Below are 18,929 nucleotides of genomic sequence, written 5' to 3'. Positions count from 1 at the left end.
CGTGAGGGAAATTCAATAGACTTAACTTGACCTCCAAGACTTCGACTATGACCTACTTTTTTCGTGACCTCGTTGACAAATTATAATTTTTCAGGTCATAAAACGCTTTTTTAGTTTGACCGTTGCAAACGGAACGCACGCTTCTGTGTATTCTCTTTAACTTGGAATAAGCTAAATTGAAGTTTTAGAGGAAAGGTGCAAGTCGGAATTCTTGAATGCAGAAATGAACCTTTCTCGACATTTCAAAACTTGGCAGTGGACTTGTGCTGTTGCAAAAGCATCGATTTGACTAAAATCGATATAATACTTTTTCCAAGCTGTTACAAATGAGAACCATTTGCATTTGACATCTTCGATGTGTCCTAGTAATCCACATCGTGAACGTAAGTTAAAGGTCTCATCGCACCTACAGTATCTCTTTAATGGAAACTGCAATTTTAACACAGTTGAAGTGCACTGGTCCCTCTCAACTATTCTCGAGCCTCAGGCCGGTTAATAACCTGCTTACAACTCCTTCTTTTCGGTTGGATTATTCATCATTCTACCCTCAGTGCCGCATTCGATTCCGCTGTTTAAAAATTCGCGCTGTAGTGATGAGACAGAACTGCCAAGCTTACGGGAAACGTTGTATGAAAACTATGGCAGTGCCAAATTTCCTCTGATAAAACACACATTTTCTGGAAAATTTGTCAAGTTCTTTTTCTAAATTTTTAAAGAATTTTACCTGCAAATTGATACAATTTTCCTTGGAATTTCGGGGAAAGGTATTTATAACTTTTCTTGGAAATAATTATTTTATCAGCATTAATTTAGCCATATTCAAATGCTCTCGTAGCGTGTTTACTCGGCACTAAAGATAGAGCTTCGTCGCGTTAAGGAACAAACCCTCATGTACTTTGAAAGTTGTCAAATCGACGCCAGTAAAATATCCATATTGGAAAAAACTTATGAATATTTTGCCTCAAAATTTTTACATACACCAGATTTGATGTACAGATAGATTGAATAAGATTCTGTTGGAAAAACTCAAAGAAATTTCAGGGAAATATTCGAGATAACTAGGTTTTAATCGGCGGAAATTTGGCAATATTCAAATCTGCATACGACGTTTTTCCTCATAAATAAGTCAGGAGGGTGACGAAGCGGGGGTGGAGGCGGGCTCCAAGGAGGTAGGCCGCGAAGAAAGGCGAAAGGCGAAAAGGGGCTCCAATGGAATATTTAAAGAGCGAGACACATGTGCATAGCCCGTCGCAAACAATTCGCGTCTTAAGCCGCTCGCTTGAAAAAGTCCTCCCCCCCCGCCCCTCCCCACGACCCCCTTCACCCTCCCATCACCTTCGAGTTGTCGTGTTTCCGTTTTCCGCTTTAACGCGCTAAATGTTGAAGCGCGTCGGCGCCTGATCTGCCCGGAAAATCGCCGCTTTTCCAGCCATGGAGAATTTGACACTTTCGTGAATGCACCCATTTGGATAGGGAGATCAGTGGTCGACATGTCGTTTCTGAAATAACTAACAAAAGTTACTTCCTCCCCGATTAACTCAGTCGAAGTTTCCTTTTGCTCTGTAAAAAAGGCTCTGTGGTTCGTCGAAGATCCATTGGTGCGATTGATAACGTAATTTTAGAATATCCACTAGATTTAGAGGTTTTGGTGAGTTTATCAGGATTGAAAGCATTTTTTAAGATTAAGTTAAGCAAAACGCTGTCTTATTCTGTATGGGAGAAATGATGACGAGGACTTGAGATGAAAAGGAGAAGCCCTCGGCGCGGCAATCGGCATGTAACACATATTAGCGCCTACAAGACTGCACGAATACTTCACGCATTGCATCAAACACAGTGCGGTTATTGTGGTCAGCGTGAAACGGATAGCGCCTACAAGAATGCATGAATACTTCACGCATTGCGCCAAACACAGTGCGGTCGGCGCGGCGCGGCGGCGGAAGTTAAAATCATTAAACCAAATTTTGTGTTTGTTCTTTCATAATTTTTTCGTTTATTTATTATGAATGGAAGGCCTTGTCCATTAGAGATAGGTTTACGAAACTTGACTTTCGCGCAAAGTTCCGTGACCTTTTGCTAGTAGTGTTGACAGGGCTTTCCCAAAAATGTGTTCAACACGAGTAAACGCGTCTCTATGCACCCCTCCCCCGCTGGCACGTTCACTTGATGGTTTTTATTGATGTTTCAAAACGAATGATAAGGGGGCGGCAAAATACAGGCGGCCCATGGGCGGCAAGTAGGAAAATCCGGCCCTGTTGAGGATCTGGCAACTATACCGACAGCCAAGTTAAGCGTTTACTACTCAGCTTTTGTTGCTTTGCTCTTATTGCGTAAGAACTCTGCCGCCTCGAAAGACCCGTTTTTATTTCCCTCGCTTTTTCCTCAAAGCGTAGAGGAGAATGTCTTTGGGTGGCAGAATTCATCGCAAACATAGATCGTGTCACAGGCAAATAAGACATTTTGTGTCATCTTCCTAGGCTGATATTTAAATTTGGAAAACGCGTAGCACACCCAAATGTTTTTTTTATAAACAGGTCTCAATATTTAGGCATTCTAAAAGGATCAAATTTAATGATCAAACTGCCATTTTTAACTTTTGTTCTTAAGGTTTTACCTTTTTTTCAATATTCAATGACTAGTATTGCAGGAGTGATCATGAGACGAAGGATCATAATAGGTGATGAATATTCTTAAAAAGATAATAAAAATGATTCAACAGTTTGTGACTCCTCTGAAGCAAAAGGCGTAGCAAAGGCCCCAGTAAGCATAGATTTTTACGTGGACTCACGTGGAAAGTTGGGATACGCTTTTACTTTAGCCGGGCGACGAATGTACAGAGGGTTTTTTCAGCATATTCTAGTAATTTTACCGTTGAATTTGGCAAAAAAACTCTGAATCCATAGTCATATTTGGATTAAGGAGTTTAAGAAATGGAAACACATCAACACTTAGGTTTATTTCAAAAACATAATAACCCTTTGTCTTAGGCTCGGCGTTTGAAAGCTCTCTCCCGACGACGCACAGCGAATCGAGTCAGTAGGAGAGATCGGACAAAATTTGGAAACTTGAAACGCTCATAACTCCGTTTACACAGAACTTGAGTGTTTTAAATGGGTTCTATTGGTTTCCTCGTAAAATTTTCTTCCAGGTACACCCCTTAAAATTTAAAATGTGACAACTTAAACATGGAACTTTGGAAATTTCGTTAAAAATGTCATGTGCGAGCTCTCTGATTGGCTCGATTCACTGTGCTTTGGCGAGGAGTCGTAGTCGTGGTTGTCGGTTGTCGTGGGAAACCCAGGAAAATATATAAAATGAGGAAAATAAACTGTGTGGCTTGTGGGGCGGGATGGAGGTGCAGTTGGTGGGAGGGGGAGTGAGACAAGAAGATTTCCAACACTTGACAATAGAAGCTGCGGCGGTGTGGCGGCGGGCGGCGGTTCATTAATTCAAAGCTTATTAGAGGGCTGTGACCTCCTTAAGCGCCTTCGCCTTCTCGCGCGGCAATATCAACTTTCTTCCCTTTTCTTCCCGCGCGCCGAGCGGCCCGAGCGGCACAGCTCCACCCTCCAATTTCCCGCCTTTGAGCTCTCCCCCGAGGAGCAATCCAAGTCCCGTCCCTCCGCCCGCGCCCGCGCCGCACAGTAGATCCAGTCAATCGGAGAAGACGGACAAAATTTGAAAACTTTAAACACTTATAACTCAGTTTTTATCAAACTTTGAGCTTCTAAAAGTGATTTTATTGCTTTCCTCCAAATTTTCTTCCTTATGGATCCTTTAAAATTTAAAATGTGACGAAATAAACACCAAAATATGTAGCTTTAGTCAAAAAGTTCATGCCCGATCTTTCTCATTGACTCGATTTACTGTGCGCCGATCCCGGTGTGAGTCTGCCTCTTAGTCGCACAGTGAGTGTAGTAAACTATGAATATAGTTTACCAAAAAAAAGTCTACCAAAAATACGAGAAATCCCCACCGTGCGGTGAATCTCGACCGGGTGCTTTTCACTCGTTTCCGTAAATTTTCACCACCTTCTTTTTGTATCCGGCTTAATTTTCGCCCATTTCCGCTGGCTCCAGACCTTGGCGCCCCCTCTCCGCCCCCCCCGCCTTCACCCCTACCCTCTTTGAGACGCTGACTTCTTCATCCGTCTGATCAAAATTCTCCTCAAGTATGGCTCCGATACCGCGCTAAGATCCGCTATTCCTTTCATTGCCCCCCTCGAGCCTTCACAGAAGCGTCTTAAGCCCTCGTCCTTCTTTTCAGACATTTTCTTTCGATTACTTGCAAAGGAGTGGGCTCCAGGAATTGAGACTTTTGTCGACTTTATTGATGTCAATACGACAAAATTCAACGAGTTAATTGGGGGAAAGGAAATTTTAGGTGGTATAAGATTATAAGTGAATGTTTGCGTATATCTCGTTTAAAGTTTCATCTATTTCCTGACCTCTAAAATGCCGCCAGCCGAGACAAGTATGGGAATTTGAAAGAAAGGAAAAAAGAAGTATTTATGAAATTTTCTGTGAATATTTTCGAACGAGTGAAAGCATTTCACAGACAATTTCAAGAAGACTGTAGGTTTGGTTTTCTTTAAGAGAAAAAATAATAAATTTAAGAAAAGATAATACTGGAGCGCTGTGCAAGGTTACCATCGTAATTTCACATTTCTTGACTTCAGCCATCAAAATCCCTCACTTACGTTCAAATTTTTACCCGTCAGACGATTTCAACTGGTTGCTAATATTTGCTTAGTTTCGCAATTAAACTCAGATTAAGAAGCAAATGAGATAATAAAATGAAAAATAAAACCTGACATGAGGAAAGTCTGGCTTGCGCTGATGAGCAAATGAGATGAACGAATATTTGCCTAAATAGTAGTCGAACAAAGTAAAATGATAAACGCAGATCGATTTTTTGACTTTTTAATGACAAAATTCACAAAGAAAGATAGGAAACGGGAGAAAATTACCTTCAGGTGAATAAATTAAACTTATGCGAGAATTTGGAAACGATTCAGCTCTGAATTCGTCATCTTTCACCGTGTGATTTCGCTGTTTCGATCACTCATCGTTAAAATAAACGATCTCATATTGGTGTTGGTTTTGGCTTCGCAACTATTCAGAAGGGTTTTTACGAGGAGATTAGGACAATTTCGCAGTGCTTCATCGCGATTAAATGCTCCCTCCTCAGATGATTGATCAGCGAGCCATTTTCCTGGTTCCTTGTGCCGTTATGTCCTCTTCATCGTCCTGATCATCTTTTCTGTAATGCGATATTTACATTTACCTAAGCAGGTTTCGTTTCCCTTCGCCTGGTGACAAGCTCAACGCTGTCATGCTTTCAACACCTCATCTATCAAAGATCAGATTTTTTGGACGGAAAAAATTAATTTCTCAAAAATATCGCCAGACTTTAGAATGTGACTTCGGGTAATTTGTCCACGTCGGATGTTTGCGAGATGAATCATTTTTCAGGCTTTTCGAGGTTGCAAATTTTTCATCAGAGGGAAGTATCATACGACATTCTCTCGCAAATGTGCAACCAGCTGACTTAATAAGATTTGAATATGTATATATTTCCTCCACTTTTAGCAGGTCTCAAGGAGGTGGCCATAAAAACAGCACTTACGCTAAAACCTTATTTTATACAAATACAAATAATTCATTAATCTATTTGCAATTCCTCTTCGACAACGGTTGAAACTATGAGAATGCAAAAACAACTACCTCATTGTCTCAAAAATGTAACAAGCTTTTGACAATTTTAAACCTCAAAGAACTGTTCTAAAAACAAGGTTTTTGCGCATGCGCTTTTTTTTGCAGTCGCCTCCTCAACATACCGCATCAATTTTGATTTCCCTCGCAAAATTGGTTTGAAGCAGCATTAATTCCTTTATTTGTATGTAATTTTTTTTTTTTTTTTTTTTACGATTTTAATATTAATCGTTTGAAACTATGTTTTTTTGTCAACAGACAAGCTCTTCTGGCAGCGCAAAAACATGGAAGTAGTGAAGGAAAACGGTCGACAGATCCCAATCGAGGGGATCCGGACGATGACAAGCTTTTAGACGTCGTCGGTACCTCGGATACCCCCTTACATCCCCTTCATCCTCACCATACAGGTAAATATATGTCTCCGTCGACAAAAATTATTCAGTTTCATACACTAGATGCAAAATACACAAGGCATCAATAGAGGCGCAGACTTTACTTCACAAAAATATCTCATCTCAGTGAACTCGGAGTAACTGTAGGAACTTTTATTCTAAATGAAAGTCATCTTGAAAGCAGAAAAAAATTATTTGAAGAAATATTGCTGGGTCCTACTTTTGCAGGACCGGTCCTCACCAGAGGCTAATTTACTCCATTTTCATCTTCCAGCGGACCGATTATTGAAATCTATATAGACAAGGCGATAGACAAAGAAGACATAGGGAGTATGGACTTATTATATTGGTTGAAATGGGTGGTTCCTATTGACTAAGGGAGAAAATGATGGACTAGCTGTAGGGTCTCTCGTGGGTTGCCATTAGTTAGTCTATTACCTCCCTCCTTTGTCCATTGCAACCACCCGCTTCCAACGATAGGATCCCTCCATGTCTCCTTTGTATTCTTTGTCTATAGCTTTGTCTATCAATTTCAGTTAGAGTGTAGTTCACCAAAATCGATTTTCCGGAAGCTAATCGGAGGCACGGTTAACTTTTTGCAGACTCACTGGTTGCCGAGGAAGCCATGCGTCGCCGGTTAGCGTCAGTGCAATATCACCCTCTCCACCCGCTACCTCACCCCCTTCAGGCACCCCCCTCGGGGGCGTCGATGCCCGGTCAAGACATGGACAGCGAGCCGGAGAGCAGTTGTTCCGAGTCTGGACCCAGCTTCAGGCCCGCCGCCACCTCACCCTCCGACAAGGACAGCGGCCAAGCTCCTGGACCTTCTGGTGAGTACGACCAACTTTCGCTCCGCATCCCTTCTTTATCAAATGGCTCCGTCACGTTACACGGTGGTCCTGCACAGTTCAGTGGGCTAATTATTACAATTGATAGACAAAGCTATAGACAAAGAAGGCGAAGGAAAAATAGAGCGATCCTATTGGTAGAAGCGGATAAATGCAATGGACCAATGAAGTAAATGACGGACTAACTTAAGATAGTAGCTTTTTTTGAAATCTTTGCTAAACTCATTCCCGGATTTCTTGCCTTCATTCCCTCTCTCATTTCCTGCCGTACCCTTATCAGCTTTCTAGTCCATTTCAGCTCATAATCTTCACAGCCGGTTAAAGTTTAATATATTGGCCCGTTTTTTATACCCCTGAGGCCCGGTAATTAGGTATGGATTCCACGTGGCCTTAATCTGGGTATAAAGGGACTCTAGTATATTGCCAACAAAATCTGGGAAAACTCTTGCGAGTCATACGGGCTCTCTACTCTGAAACTCAAGAAATAAAAATTACTGAGCAAGCTCATTTGGATTAGACATTCCTCAGGTAGTCTCCTCCTATCTCTGATTTTTTTTTTCAATTTGATTTTCCACCCATCCTCCTGAGCCGTGGATAAAAATCCGGCGTCAGATTCCTGGTGCCTCCTAGGTGGCGATTGTGTCGCGCTCTGTTGGGCGCTTGGCAAGCGGCGCGGCCGTAAAACGACGACAAGCGATTTGATGTGGCTGCTCGGAGCGCCACGCGGATATCGAAACGGGCCGTTTGTGCATGTTTTTAATAGTCCCGGTTGATGCGAGCCTCCATTTAATTTGACTCCATCGGTCGTCGCCGTATTCGCCAGGTGACGTCTGTGTGATTAATGACCGGCTCGGAGACCTATTCGCAGATCCTACTGCCGCATCGTGTCAATCAATAGTGACGGAAATTCACCCGCCAATCGTCTGTTGCCGTCTTGCCCTCCCAAACTCCTCGTCAACCTCGTGTATTTTTACTATGGAGATTTTATTCCGAGACAAATAGAGGCCCTCAACCATTCTAACAGCGGGATGACTTTTTAAATACACTATCGACAAAAGATGCGAAGGGAAAATTGAGCTATCCCATTGGTGGAAGCTGGTGGTTGCGATGGACACATCGCACCTGTTACTTCACTCCAAGTTCGGAAAATTGTCTCAAACAATTCAATTCTTAACAAGAATGTATCCGTGCATTTCTCGTTCACAATTTTTTTGATTATTGCACGAGAAAAGAAGAGAAATCGGGGAAATTTTCCGTTAGAATTGCCCGATAATCTCCCAGGGAAAATGCAATTTACGAGTGGAAATTTGGCAACATTGGAATGTAGTCACGTTCTTCTGGAGGCCCCATAGTTTGTCCATCGTTCTCCTTCATACTATATGAGGCCCACTTGTTTCAACCTATAGGATTGCTCCATTTTCTCATCGCCTCCTTCTCCGTGGGTTTGTCTATTAATGAAAACAATCAGCCTGCAGGTAGGAATCGTCAAAAGTTGCCGGAAGTTCCCTCCCATCGTGAGTCACCAAAATTTGTCTGCGTCACAAGGGTCTCCATAGACCAGGGTCTCCATACTCTATGGATACAGATACTGGATGAGGAAGTTAGGTGGTGATTTTCCGGCGAGATGAGCGTTTATGGCAGGAGTTTCGTCTGGTGGATGATCTGAGAATCTGGCAACAGAGTGGTGGACAGGGCGCGACGTCGACGGTCCGGGTTGGCGCCGCTCGCCGCGCTGCCCTCGCCCTCGTATGAGTCCGGCTCAGAAATTTATGACTCCGGCCAATGTATTTATGGTGTGTACGGCACCGGGCGCACTGGGCACCAAGCGACATTTTATGAACTGACGAATGTATGATCGCTCCCGCTCCCCGCGCCCGCTCCTAGGCGCCCAGCAATTTCCCACCGCGGGGACGCCAGCTTCACCCGGGCACCTCCCGCCCGCGGAAAAATCCCGGCCGCATCGCTTCACAACTCTCAGTTTTTTCCACTCGGAGATTACACAAATTTCGCAAATGGCTCTCCTCGGATTCAGAATACATTTGCAGAGAGAGTATGGCGTAGGAACTGATTTTTGAAATTGATAAACGGAGCTATAGACAAAGGGCACTTATTGGTTGAGGCGGGTGGTTCTTATAGCCTAAGGGGGGAGTAGATGTTCTGACTATATAGGGTCCCTCGTGCGGGATGCCGTTGGTCAGTCTGTTATTTACCTCCTCTGTATTCGTTTTCACCAATGGAATGGAATAGCTCTATTTCCCACCAGTCTTCTTCTTTCTATCACTTTGTCTATCAGTATTAATAGTCAGCCCGCTGAAGAAGATCTTCTAGTGGTCAAACTCTCCCTTTCAAGGTTTCCTAGCTATAGGGTGATCCAGGTGTCCCAGCAATAGATATTGATCTTGTAACTTTTACACAGATTAAGATAAAACTTGGAATCTTGCGAAAGTTCCGGGGTCAAAGCAAAAAGCTATTAGTATCTACCAAAATTTCAAGAAGATCCTTCTGAAAAGGAGCGCGAGGTGGTGCAGGACTTTTGAATGAGCCTGTATAAAGATATTCTTCTATACCAAGGTGAAAATTCGTTTTTTGTTCGGATGCGTACGGTGGAGGGAAAGAAAATAAGTCCATCGATGCAGGGATTGGAGAGCCGGCAGCAAGGTGGTCGTGCACAAATTGGTGGGCATTCCGGGGGATTCGCGGACAGATCTACTGCGACCCGGGCGCCCGGCGCCGCCTGAGCGGCCCGATCAATGCGCACACCTCGCAGCTCAACAGCCACCGCATCGCCGCGCGCCGCATCGCCATAGGAGTGACCAACCCGAACGCGTGCCCTCCACCGCCGTACAGTTATCATCCATTTCCATCATCTGACCAAAACGAACCTCATCCTACAGCAATAGCGGGCTCATTAGTGAAATTGATAGACAAAGCTATAGACAAGGAAGACGAAAAGGAAATACAACGAGTGGGAAAGGAACCAAGTAAAACGATTTACCAACGGCAACCGACGCTGAACCCTATGGTCAGTCCATCATTTTTCCCCTCAGACTGTAAGAACCACCCGTTTCAACCAATAGGATCGCTCCATTTGTCTGGCGTGTTCTCTGTCTGTTAATTTCAATAATCGATTTCAATTGCGTTAATCATGGTTTCTGTGCCAGCGAGCAGTTTGAATTTACTATTTTCATGACTACAAACGTTGATTCTTACTTTAGACCTGTTGTGTTTTTGAAGTTTCCGCCTTTAACAAGCAGTGCTTTGCGATATATCGATGATCAGCCATTTAAAGCTATGGGAAAGGATCGATGAACAGTGTGTTGTTTGCAATAATGAATACCCCAATAATCGATTCTTTACCACAACTTCAAATGGGGAAATATCGATAATCGATCATTCACCTTTTGCCACTGCTAACAAGACTTAAGATTAAAAAACTTTTTACTCCAACTGCTAAAGTATGGCACGAGTTTTGACCATTGTGCGCAGCAACTACTCCTGGGTCCAGTCAGTCCAGTAGACAGATAGTGTACGCTGATACTGTTGGTTTTATCGTGATTAAAATGTAAATTGTTACATATTATGCGTATCTCTCACGAGACCAATCTCTTTCTCACTCAGACCCCCTTTTTCTCTCTTTCGTACTCCTTCCTTTTGCCCTGTTTTGGCACCCTTTACTTTTTTGCCATTTACAGTTCGGGGAAATCTTATTTTCCTTCTTTTTTCCTCTCTTCTCTGCGAGTAAAAAAAAACACACACACATTTTTTCATGCTCATTTCGATCCTCTAAACTGATACAAAAGTAGATGCATGTTGAAAGGTCATCCACGGCATTAATGTCTATTATTCTTGATTTTTTTTCCAACAATTCTCCCAACAACTTCACATCAAGTTTAAATGAGTACTTCTATTGCTATAGTAAAATACTTTCCAAAAATAATATTTTTAAAGATCTTTGTAAACCACCATTTGCGTTTTATATACCTCTTTTGAACCTAGCTAAATTAAGAGTCGTTGAGCAGTGAATGCATTAATTGTTATATTACTAAAATATTTACCAGGTTTTTAAATCTTACCATGTATCGTTTAAAAAATAAACCATAAGTCCTCACGTTAAATTTACGGTAACTCACTTTCAAACTTTCCCTATCTGAAACTAGATATCTCCCGCACTTCATTCTTTTCCGTTGTGGACAAATTTAAAGAACAAAGTAACTCCATACAAAAAAAAAGTGGAATAAAATATTTTCGCTGATCTTAAAATGCTGCATATCAATATCAAAATTTTTCGGTAAAACTTCGAGGAAAGTTTAGCACAAACATGCTGACTTAATTTTACAATTTTTTTAGAAATCTAACCGTGGGTGATAAACTCATCTAAAGAATTTGGTTATTTGGCTACTATCATCTTGGAATCAATTTCACAGAAATTGTTTTCATCAAATCAAGTTTCACTCTAAACCCTGAAGCTTCCCCGAGGAAGAAGAAAAGAAGAAGAGGATGACAGGAGGATAAGCAAAGGATGTTGATGGATCTCAAGAGAAAGGGGCGGGAGAGGAGAGCATGAAGAAGGGGGGGGGGTCGGGGTGCTGGAAGGGAGGGAAAAATAAATTGTCAAATAAAAATGCAGTTGCGGGTTTCACAATGCGGCTCTTGGGGCCCAAGTGCAAGGAATTAATGAGGGAATCGTCTCATAAATATTGAAAAACTAACTGGGCAGGATTCCTGAAAAGTGCCTTTCCAAAATATCAGGCCGTTCTCCCGGCACCCATTAACATAAATACTTGGCCACGAGACACCACTCTTGCCACGGTTAGCGAGACCTCGACCAAGGTAGAACCGGTGCGACCGGTGGTCAGTGCTTGCCGATATTCAACCGATTCGCAATTTACCATCATCGTTGTTTTTTCGTATCACAATCATTGTAAATAAATATATGTATCCAATATCGAAACCTTCAAAATTCATGTAAAATAATATGAAACAACCAGCTAGAGCCACAGAAGTGTGTACAGTAAGGAGAGAGAAGAAACTGAGTTGATGGTTATGACATTTTTCTTAACAGTCAGAAATATCGAGCAAAAAAAGAAAATAAAGCTCGTTGGTATTCATGCAAAAACTCTTTGATCAATCTATACAATCTTCAGTATGAACGACTCTTCCAACGAAACTGACAGATATTTTAGGTCTATAAATTTTTATAAGATTCTAGTTTAGAATTTTCTAAAAAAACGGATGATAAAGTGGATTATTTTTAAAAAAAAAAATTATAATAGCTTAACTTTTTAATTTTTTATAATTTTCTAATCTGAATGCACATTGCACTATAATGTCGTACACGCTGAATTGTAAGAATTTTCATTTTAACAATAACCATTAGCGAAGTTTGTCAAGCAGGTATCAAAACAAACACAAATGGAAGTATACTGGTTGTTCAACCATTACTCGCACATACCTACAAAGTTCGATCTTAATCGTTGCATGGTGGAGCATTTCAAAGAGTAGTTAATCGGCACTTATGTTTCCACGTTAATGCTAGCAACTATTCGATAAAATCGGGGCGGAGTAATTGAGATTCGCTGTTCTTTTCTTGAGAATTTTCGCCAAATTTGGCAGCCGAATCGAAGTGAGGCTTTTACAACTCGGTGTGTCCACTTTGTTTGTCTCAGCTGCGGGCATTTGCGCGGCTCCTGTCCTGTCCTTCTAATTACATCCATGTTATTAGCTCGCGGGTGTTTCTTTTGATTTCACCTTTGTGGGAAAATCAATTCACTCACTCCTCTTGTGTTGATGACCCCTACATTCATTTTTTCTTTTTTTATTCTCTCCCTTCTCTCTCTCTCTCCCTGTCCATCGATTTAGTGACCACTTCACTTTCTACACTAGTCTGTATTCTTGGAAATTACGCGATTATGTAACTGCGATAATACTTCAGATGTATTTTTGCTCAGAGGCAAAAATCACGGCGAAATACCTCTACCGTCCCTCAGCCGAGTGGCCACCATAAACAGAATAATATCAGCGCCACGTACAGATGTGATACCTGCATGTGTAGGCAACTATTGTAACTCTGCGGATACATTCTTGCCTATACGTTACGATGAAGGCGCGAAACACTTCTAACGCCTCTTATCATCAATTCTTCAAGCAGCCCTCAGTGGTTAATCCGGCGCTAATCCCCCCGTCCTCTTACACCTAGTAGGGAGGTAATATTTGCCTGAGACCATCAAACTTAAGTCAGCTGGCCACGAGTCGAACCCGGGACCTTCTGATCATAGGGCCAGCGCTGCAACCACTACGATCGATTGGGAAACTGACTGTAACTGGTGGGCACGCGGCTATTTACACATTGTTGCCTACGCGACTAAATGAAGGCGAAACGCTAAATGAATAGCATTTTCTGTCATTGTTTTGAAACTAAGCTGGTATGTTTGTGTGTATGTTGCAGGTCACAAATCGGGAGTGGACTACCCCTCGCCGAACATCTCGGTGGGTCCGCCGATCCACCCCTCGCCGCACCTGTTCCCGTACTTGTACCCGCACAACCTGTACCAGGGGGCGGGCGGGGGGCACCCGCTGCTGAGCCCCGGGCCGCCGCTCTCCTCGCTCTTCTCCTCGGGGGCGGCGGCGCGGCGGCGGCGGCGGCCCACCCGAGCCTCCTCTTCAACGCCCAGCTGGCCCTGGCCGCCCAGCACCCGGCCCTCTTCAGCCACGCCGCCGCCGCCGCCTACGGCCTCTCCACGGCCCACCACCAGGCCACCGCCGCCCACCACCTCAAGGCCGCCAACAGCCACCGCTTCTCGCCGTACCCGCTCCCGCTCAGCCTCCCGCCCAGCACCCTCTCCTCCCTCTCGACCGGCTCGGCCTTCGAGACGGTGCAGCCCAAGTCCCGCGCCTCCTCCAGCCCGCCTCCCGTGCAATCCTCCAAACACAAGTCGGCCTCCTCCTCGCCGCTCTCTACCGCCTCCCTCCTCCACTCGCCCAAGTCCACCTCCGGCGACTCCACCCCCGCCACGGCCGCCGCCAACTCCAGCGAGCTCAAGAGCATCGAGAAGATGGTCAACGGCCTCGAGTCCCGGCGCACCCCCGATCTCTCCAACCCTAGTAAAATCAGCCAATCGGACAGCGCCGTCAAGTGAGACGAGCCCAGTAGGTAATTCACCCTCATCCCCCACAAATTGTTCACAAATTCCCAAGCTCAACTCCATCCTCACCGATCCAACGTAGAGCCCAACTTGTATTCTTTACGTCACCGGACCTGCGCAAAGAAGAATCATAAAAACCTAGCCTAATACCAAAGAACAATGGCTTTATTCTGCAGCCTTTTCCCTGAAAATTTCGAAATTTAATCAATATGTGGCTACTTTTTTCTATTTCTCGAATGTGTTTCACTCTGGAGCATACCCCCCCTCCCCCAGAAAATCCAAACACTATGAGTGATGAGTGATATTCACTCCGTAAAAAGAGTTGATTCCCCTCCGCACTTGTGTCACTTATGTCATTTTCGCCGTAAGATTTGTGCCAAACTTCGGTATTTCTACCATCGTGCAATAAAGTATCCAATACACAGTTTTTCATGCGATACGGAAGATTCACTTTTTTCTGCAGGTTCGGTTTCGTTCATAAGAAACGCTGATTGGCATTTCTCTGTGATGTTCAGAGCAAAATTATACAAAACAAAAAACCGAGTGAAATATCCAGCAGAAACGGTGAACACGTTTCACTGTTTCTCTTTTTTTTTTCACTTCTCTTGCATTCTCCTTTATCGAGGAACAATTTGCGGTAACTGTAGGTTTAAAGCTGCGTTTCAATAATGATTGTGTTCCTATCGCTTTTTGCGTTTAAAATTATGATGAAGAGGTGAAAAACCGATGGAGCAAGTTTTAGATAAGTCTTTGCCCTCTAAAAGTTGTGAGAAAAAGTTCCTAAATAAATTTACTCGACTATTTGAGTAAATAAAGTTTGTGATTCGAAATTTTGTACGTGGCTTAAAAACCGTCGAGAACGATTAGTAAATGTCATCTTTTCACTTTATTGTACTATTAAGTTAAATTATAATTCCTCATCTCACGTGTGTAACATTATTCAAAACAAAGCCTTGAAAATTTCGGAAAATAAAGAACAGAGGCCCTTTCATAAAAAAATCATAAAAAACTTCCTAGAATGACCAATATAGAATCTGTTGATTATAACAGCAGATGATTAAAACAAATTTTTCAAAGAAGAACAGGAGACAGTAAACGCTAGGGTTTTGTCTAATTTCAGGAATGCAAAGTGAACACTCATAATTTAAGATATTTCAACCAAAATTTAATTAAGTATTTTATTTGGTGCTTCAAGCTCAATTTTCATACAAGTTGAGTTTTTGTACACTTTGTACAGATGTATACTCAATACTTCACATGCTCTGAGGAGGTTAAATATCCATCTATGAATCTTGCGCTAAGAATGTAACAACGACGCAATGAGAAAAAAATTTACGTTCGTAAACCCGTGGGAAAGAAGGAACAAGTTTACATCAATTGGCCTCTGAAGCGCACCGAAAACACTATTCCGATTGATTTACATCGATTAAGCTCATAAAATATCAAACAGGTCCACCATAATGCTTCTGTGGTAGCTGGGATGACAGAGAGCCGTACGTGAGGGGAAATGAATGAAAGAAAGACGATAGAATTCATCCCTCCTCTGTGAACATTTGGAGGGCTGCTTCATCGTAATCATTCTGTCCACCGCCAGAGCGCAGCACCTTTTGGTTTACAATCACACCCCTCACCAATTCGCCGCTCAATCTGGATCTCTGTCTATATTCAGCTATTTTTATGCATCAGCCATATTTTTCTGTGTTAACCTTTTGTCATGGTTCCTCAACTCTCGGCATTATGATTAAATTACGATGCATGGAAAGAAAAATGTTTGTACTGTTAATTATATGATGATGCACAAAATGTCGGTAAGCTCTTCGTGCTCATTGTGCAATGCGCCAGTTGAAAAGTCATACATAATGAATCATGTTTCGAAAGTAACATCAATTGAGTTCATTTTGTGCCTACTCTACAGGCAAAAATATTTCTAATTTTGGTTTGCATCGATTGCTATATGGCGCATATCTTTCCGTTCCTTGCGATCAAGCGCCCTTTTCTTCTTTTAGCACTGGATAACCAATACATGAATTTACCGTCTTTGATGTACAATTGTAAGCCATTTTGATTTTCAATCCGCAATTTTTTTTTTCATCACGAAACGATACATGACTACACGACGCGTCCTCAATGAGTTGATGAATCAATTTTCTCCAAGAATTTGCATTCTTTTGCGGTAGAACAATAACACGGGGACATGACATTCCGATCTTTAAATCTGACTCATTTGCCACGGTGCATACCGACAATCGAAGACATGTCGTTTCCACAACGCAATCTTTTCCGTGACAGCTCCGGCTCAACCCTTGGGCCTTAGTAGGAGAAAAGACGACGTTTTCCAGCAGGCTCAGTTATTTAAAAAACGCAAGCTTTAAAATGTCGTGTTTTATTGGCACCGTGACAAGGAGCGCATGCTCAATTAGCTGCTCTCCGGACTTATCTCCTCTATCTCTCTCTCGTATCTTCATCTCAAGGAGCTCAAATAGGAGTAAAAGGAGGTGGCAAAGTGCAATTTGTATTCTGTTTGTTTAAGCTACCCTTTCCTCCTCCAATAGCAGCACTGAATCTTCCGAAGGTCATACGAGTTTACTGTTGCAAAACATCCACACATTTCAAGAAAAATAATCGGAATGAGTGACTTGAAAAGCTTGTAAAGATTTTTCATTTTATTTCCTTAAAATGGGTAACATATTGCCGCTTGCAAGATTTTTTCTGTTCCCAATTATTACTCGATTTTCACTTTGCGAGGAGAAAATATTCTAAAAATACCAAAGAATATATGAATTGGTGTACTTTTCATACTTTTTGGTGCCGAACATTGTAAAACGTAATTTATTTTAGTTGTATGTTTATTTATTGGTTAATTCTTTTACCTTATTTTGCACTTGACGACTAACGAAAAAAAATGCATGTAAAGTAACAGATACGACTGATATTTATTTTAATGTAAGCCGAAATCTCTCCCAAGAAAGAGGAGGGAAATAATAGTGCAAAACGTCACAATCCTTGTCAGTAATCGACAAAATATACAACGTGTACATCCCTATCATTGATGTCGATTTGTCATAAGCTGGTCAGGGCTAACTTGTTGCCATTTTTCCCAAAAGATCTCAATTTGTCCTTGTTACGTCACACTTTAAAACAATAACTGTTCACGCCAATTTTCACGGCGATGGAAAACAAATATTGAAATTTCTCCGAAATTTTACCTTGAGATGTTGAAATTGCCTGACAATGTCTTCAAAAGATGTAGAGAGTTGGTTGAGGAACTGCTGGTTAGCTCAGTTCAAATGGACTTGTTTGAATGTAATTCGTGCAAGTAAATTGAGTGGGCCTTATTGTGTTTCCTATACATTTGGACTACATTTTGCAATTTGGAACTATAAATACTAGCCCGGTTTAAAAACAACGTACGTGCCATCAGTTTCCCTATGCACATAAGTGTTTTTCCAGAAGAGGCAGAATTTGTAGTTCCAAATTGCAAAATGCTGTCCATTTGGCCCGCGCTTTTGATTAGTACAAAGATCTCAATTAATATTGGAAATGAAATGTTTTAGAATTCATTGAAGCTGCTTGAGAATGGATTTATTTTATCTTCTTTTTCATTTATTCGTTTCTCCCTGTCTATGATATTGCTTTTTCTGAAATACAAAAAATGAATTTCAACTTTCACTGAAGAGAACGCGGATTTTTTCCTCTAAACATCGTCTGTAAATAACTTTGATGCAATAATCGATGTTCAGAACGTGTTTCATACAATTTGCAAGGATTTTTTCCTCAAATTTTCAAGCACCGTACATTTCATAAAAGCGAATCAAAACTAAACGACAGGAGAAAGAATAATCGATAAATTTGTGGTTTGGTGCTACTGAAGACTATAATAATTATGGCCTCTGGTAGTTGTTCTCCATGCCTCTTTTCCATTCTTGAGACAGAATCAAGACATGCAACCTGTACTAGTTGTTGTTGAGAGATTGTTTTTGTAAATGAAAGTCTGTAACTGTATCAAAATTGTTCCATAAAAATGACTTGTAGTGTAAAGAAAAACTGTGGATGTTAAATGTAATTGAAAATGTACAGACTGTAAATATTACTTGAAAGTTAGGCATCATCCAATCTGTGTAACATAGTGTAACTGTAATATATGAATTCCTTTTCCTCTTAATTACGCCTAATTTTTGTGTTTTCCTTGTGTTAATGTGGAGCATTCGAGGAAAGTATAATACTAGTCCAAAAATAACTGAATGAAATTGTGTAACAAAACATGATTAGTCTAATATAAATATTATATAAATATATTTATTTATAAATAAATATAATTAATAAAATCAATTCATTTTTTTAAAAAATCTGCATCTTTCGTTTTTCATACCTGACCCGTTGTTCATTCATTCTTAGAGGTCGAGCATTTAAGCTAAAACGTTAACTTTCTAATAACAAATAAATTAAAAAGTTTCAATTTTTCAAGAGAACTATTATCACCAAAAAGCACTTACCCAAGCAGCATTCTTCAACGGAAAAATCGCAATATTTTGAAATCAATTCCGAATTTCTTTGCTACTTTTTGGTGATAAAACTTCTAGGATCATCAAGATCCGAGCGATTATCCTCAATCTTGTTGCAATTTTATCTCTATTAAATCCTGGTGGATAAAATTGAAATTTTACATAAATTTATCACGATTTTTTGTTCACTAATATTGCAATAAACCGCCGTCGATGAAATTGCGATTTCTTTTCAAATTAATGGGATGAAATCGCAATTTTTTATCCGATGATATTGCAATAAATTGACGTCAATAAAATCGCGATACATTCTCCAATCAAGTCGCAACTC

The 18,929-nt window shown here is 41.5% G+C and overlaps 1 protein-coding gene across 1 annotated transcript in view; it reads left to right on the top strand.

The window, feature by feature from the left end:
• The window catches only part of bi (T-box transcription factor bifid), a 151,993-nt gene extending 133,547 nt beyond the window's left edge, over positions 1–18,446 (top strand). The window contains 4 exon segments of the mRNA XM_019058588.2: positions 5,973–6,121; positions 6,709–6,936; positions 13,400–13,579; positions 13,582–18,446. Of these exon segments, the coding sequence (XP_018914133.2) occupies positions 5,973–6,121; positions 6,709–6,936; positions 13,400–13,579; positions 13,582–14,090 (1,066 nt within the window). The 3' untranslated portion in view covers positions 14,091–18,446.
• Positions 18,447–18,929: the final 483 nt, after the last annotated feature.

The sequence above is a fragment of the Bemisia tabaci genome, chromosome 6 (genome assembly GCF_918797505.1).
Source record: "Bemisia tabaci chromosome 6, PGI_BMITA_v3".
Classification (NCBI taxonomy): Eukaryota; Metazoa; Arthropoda; class Insecta; order Hemiptera; family Aleyrodidae; genus Bemisia; species Bemisia tabaci.
The sequence above is the reverse complement of the archived record's forward strand: the minus strand, read 5'-3'. Positions and strand labels throughout refer to the sequence as shown.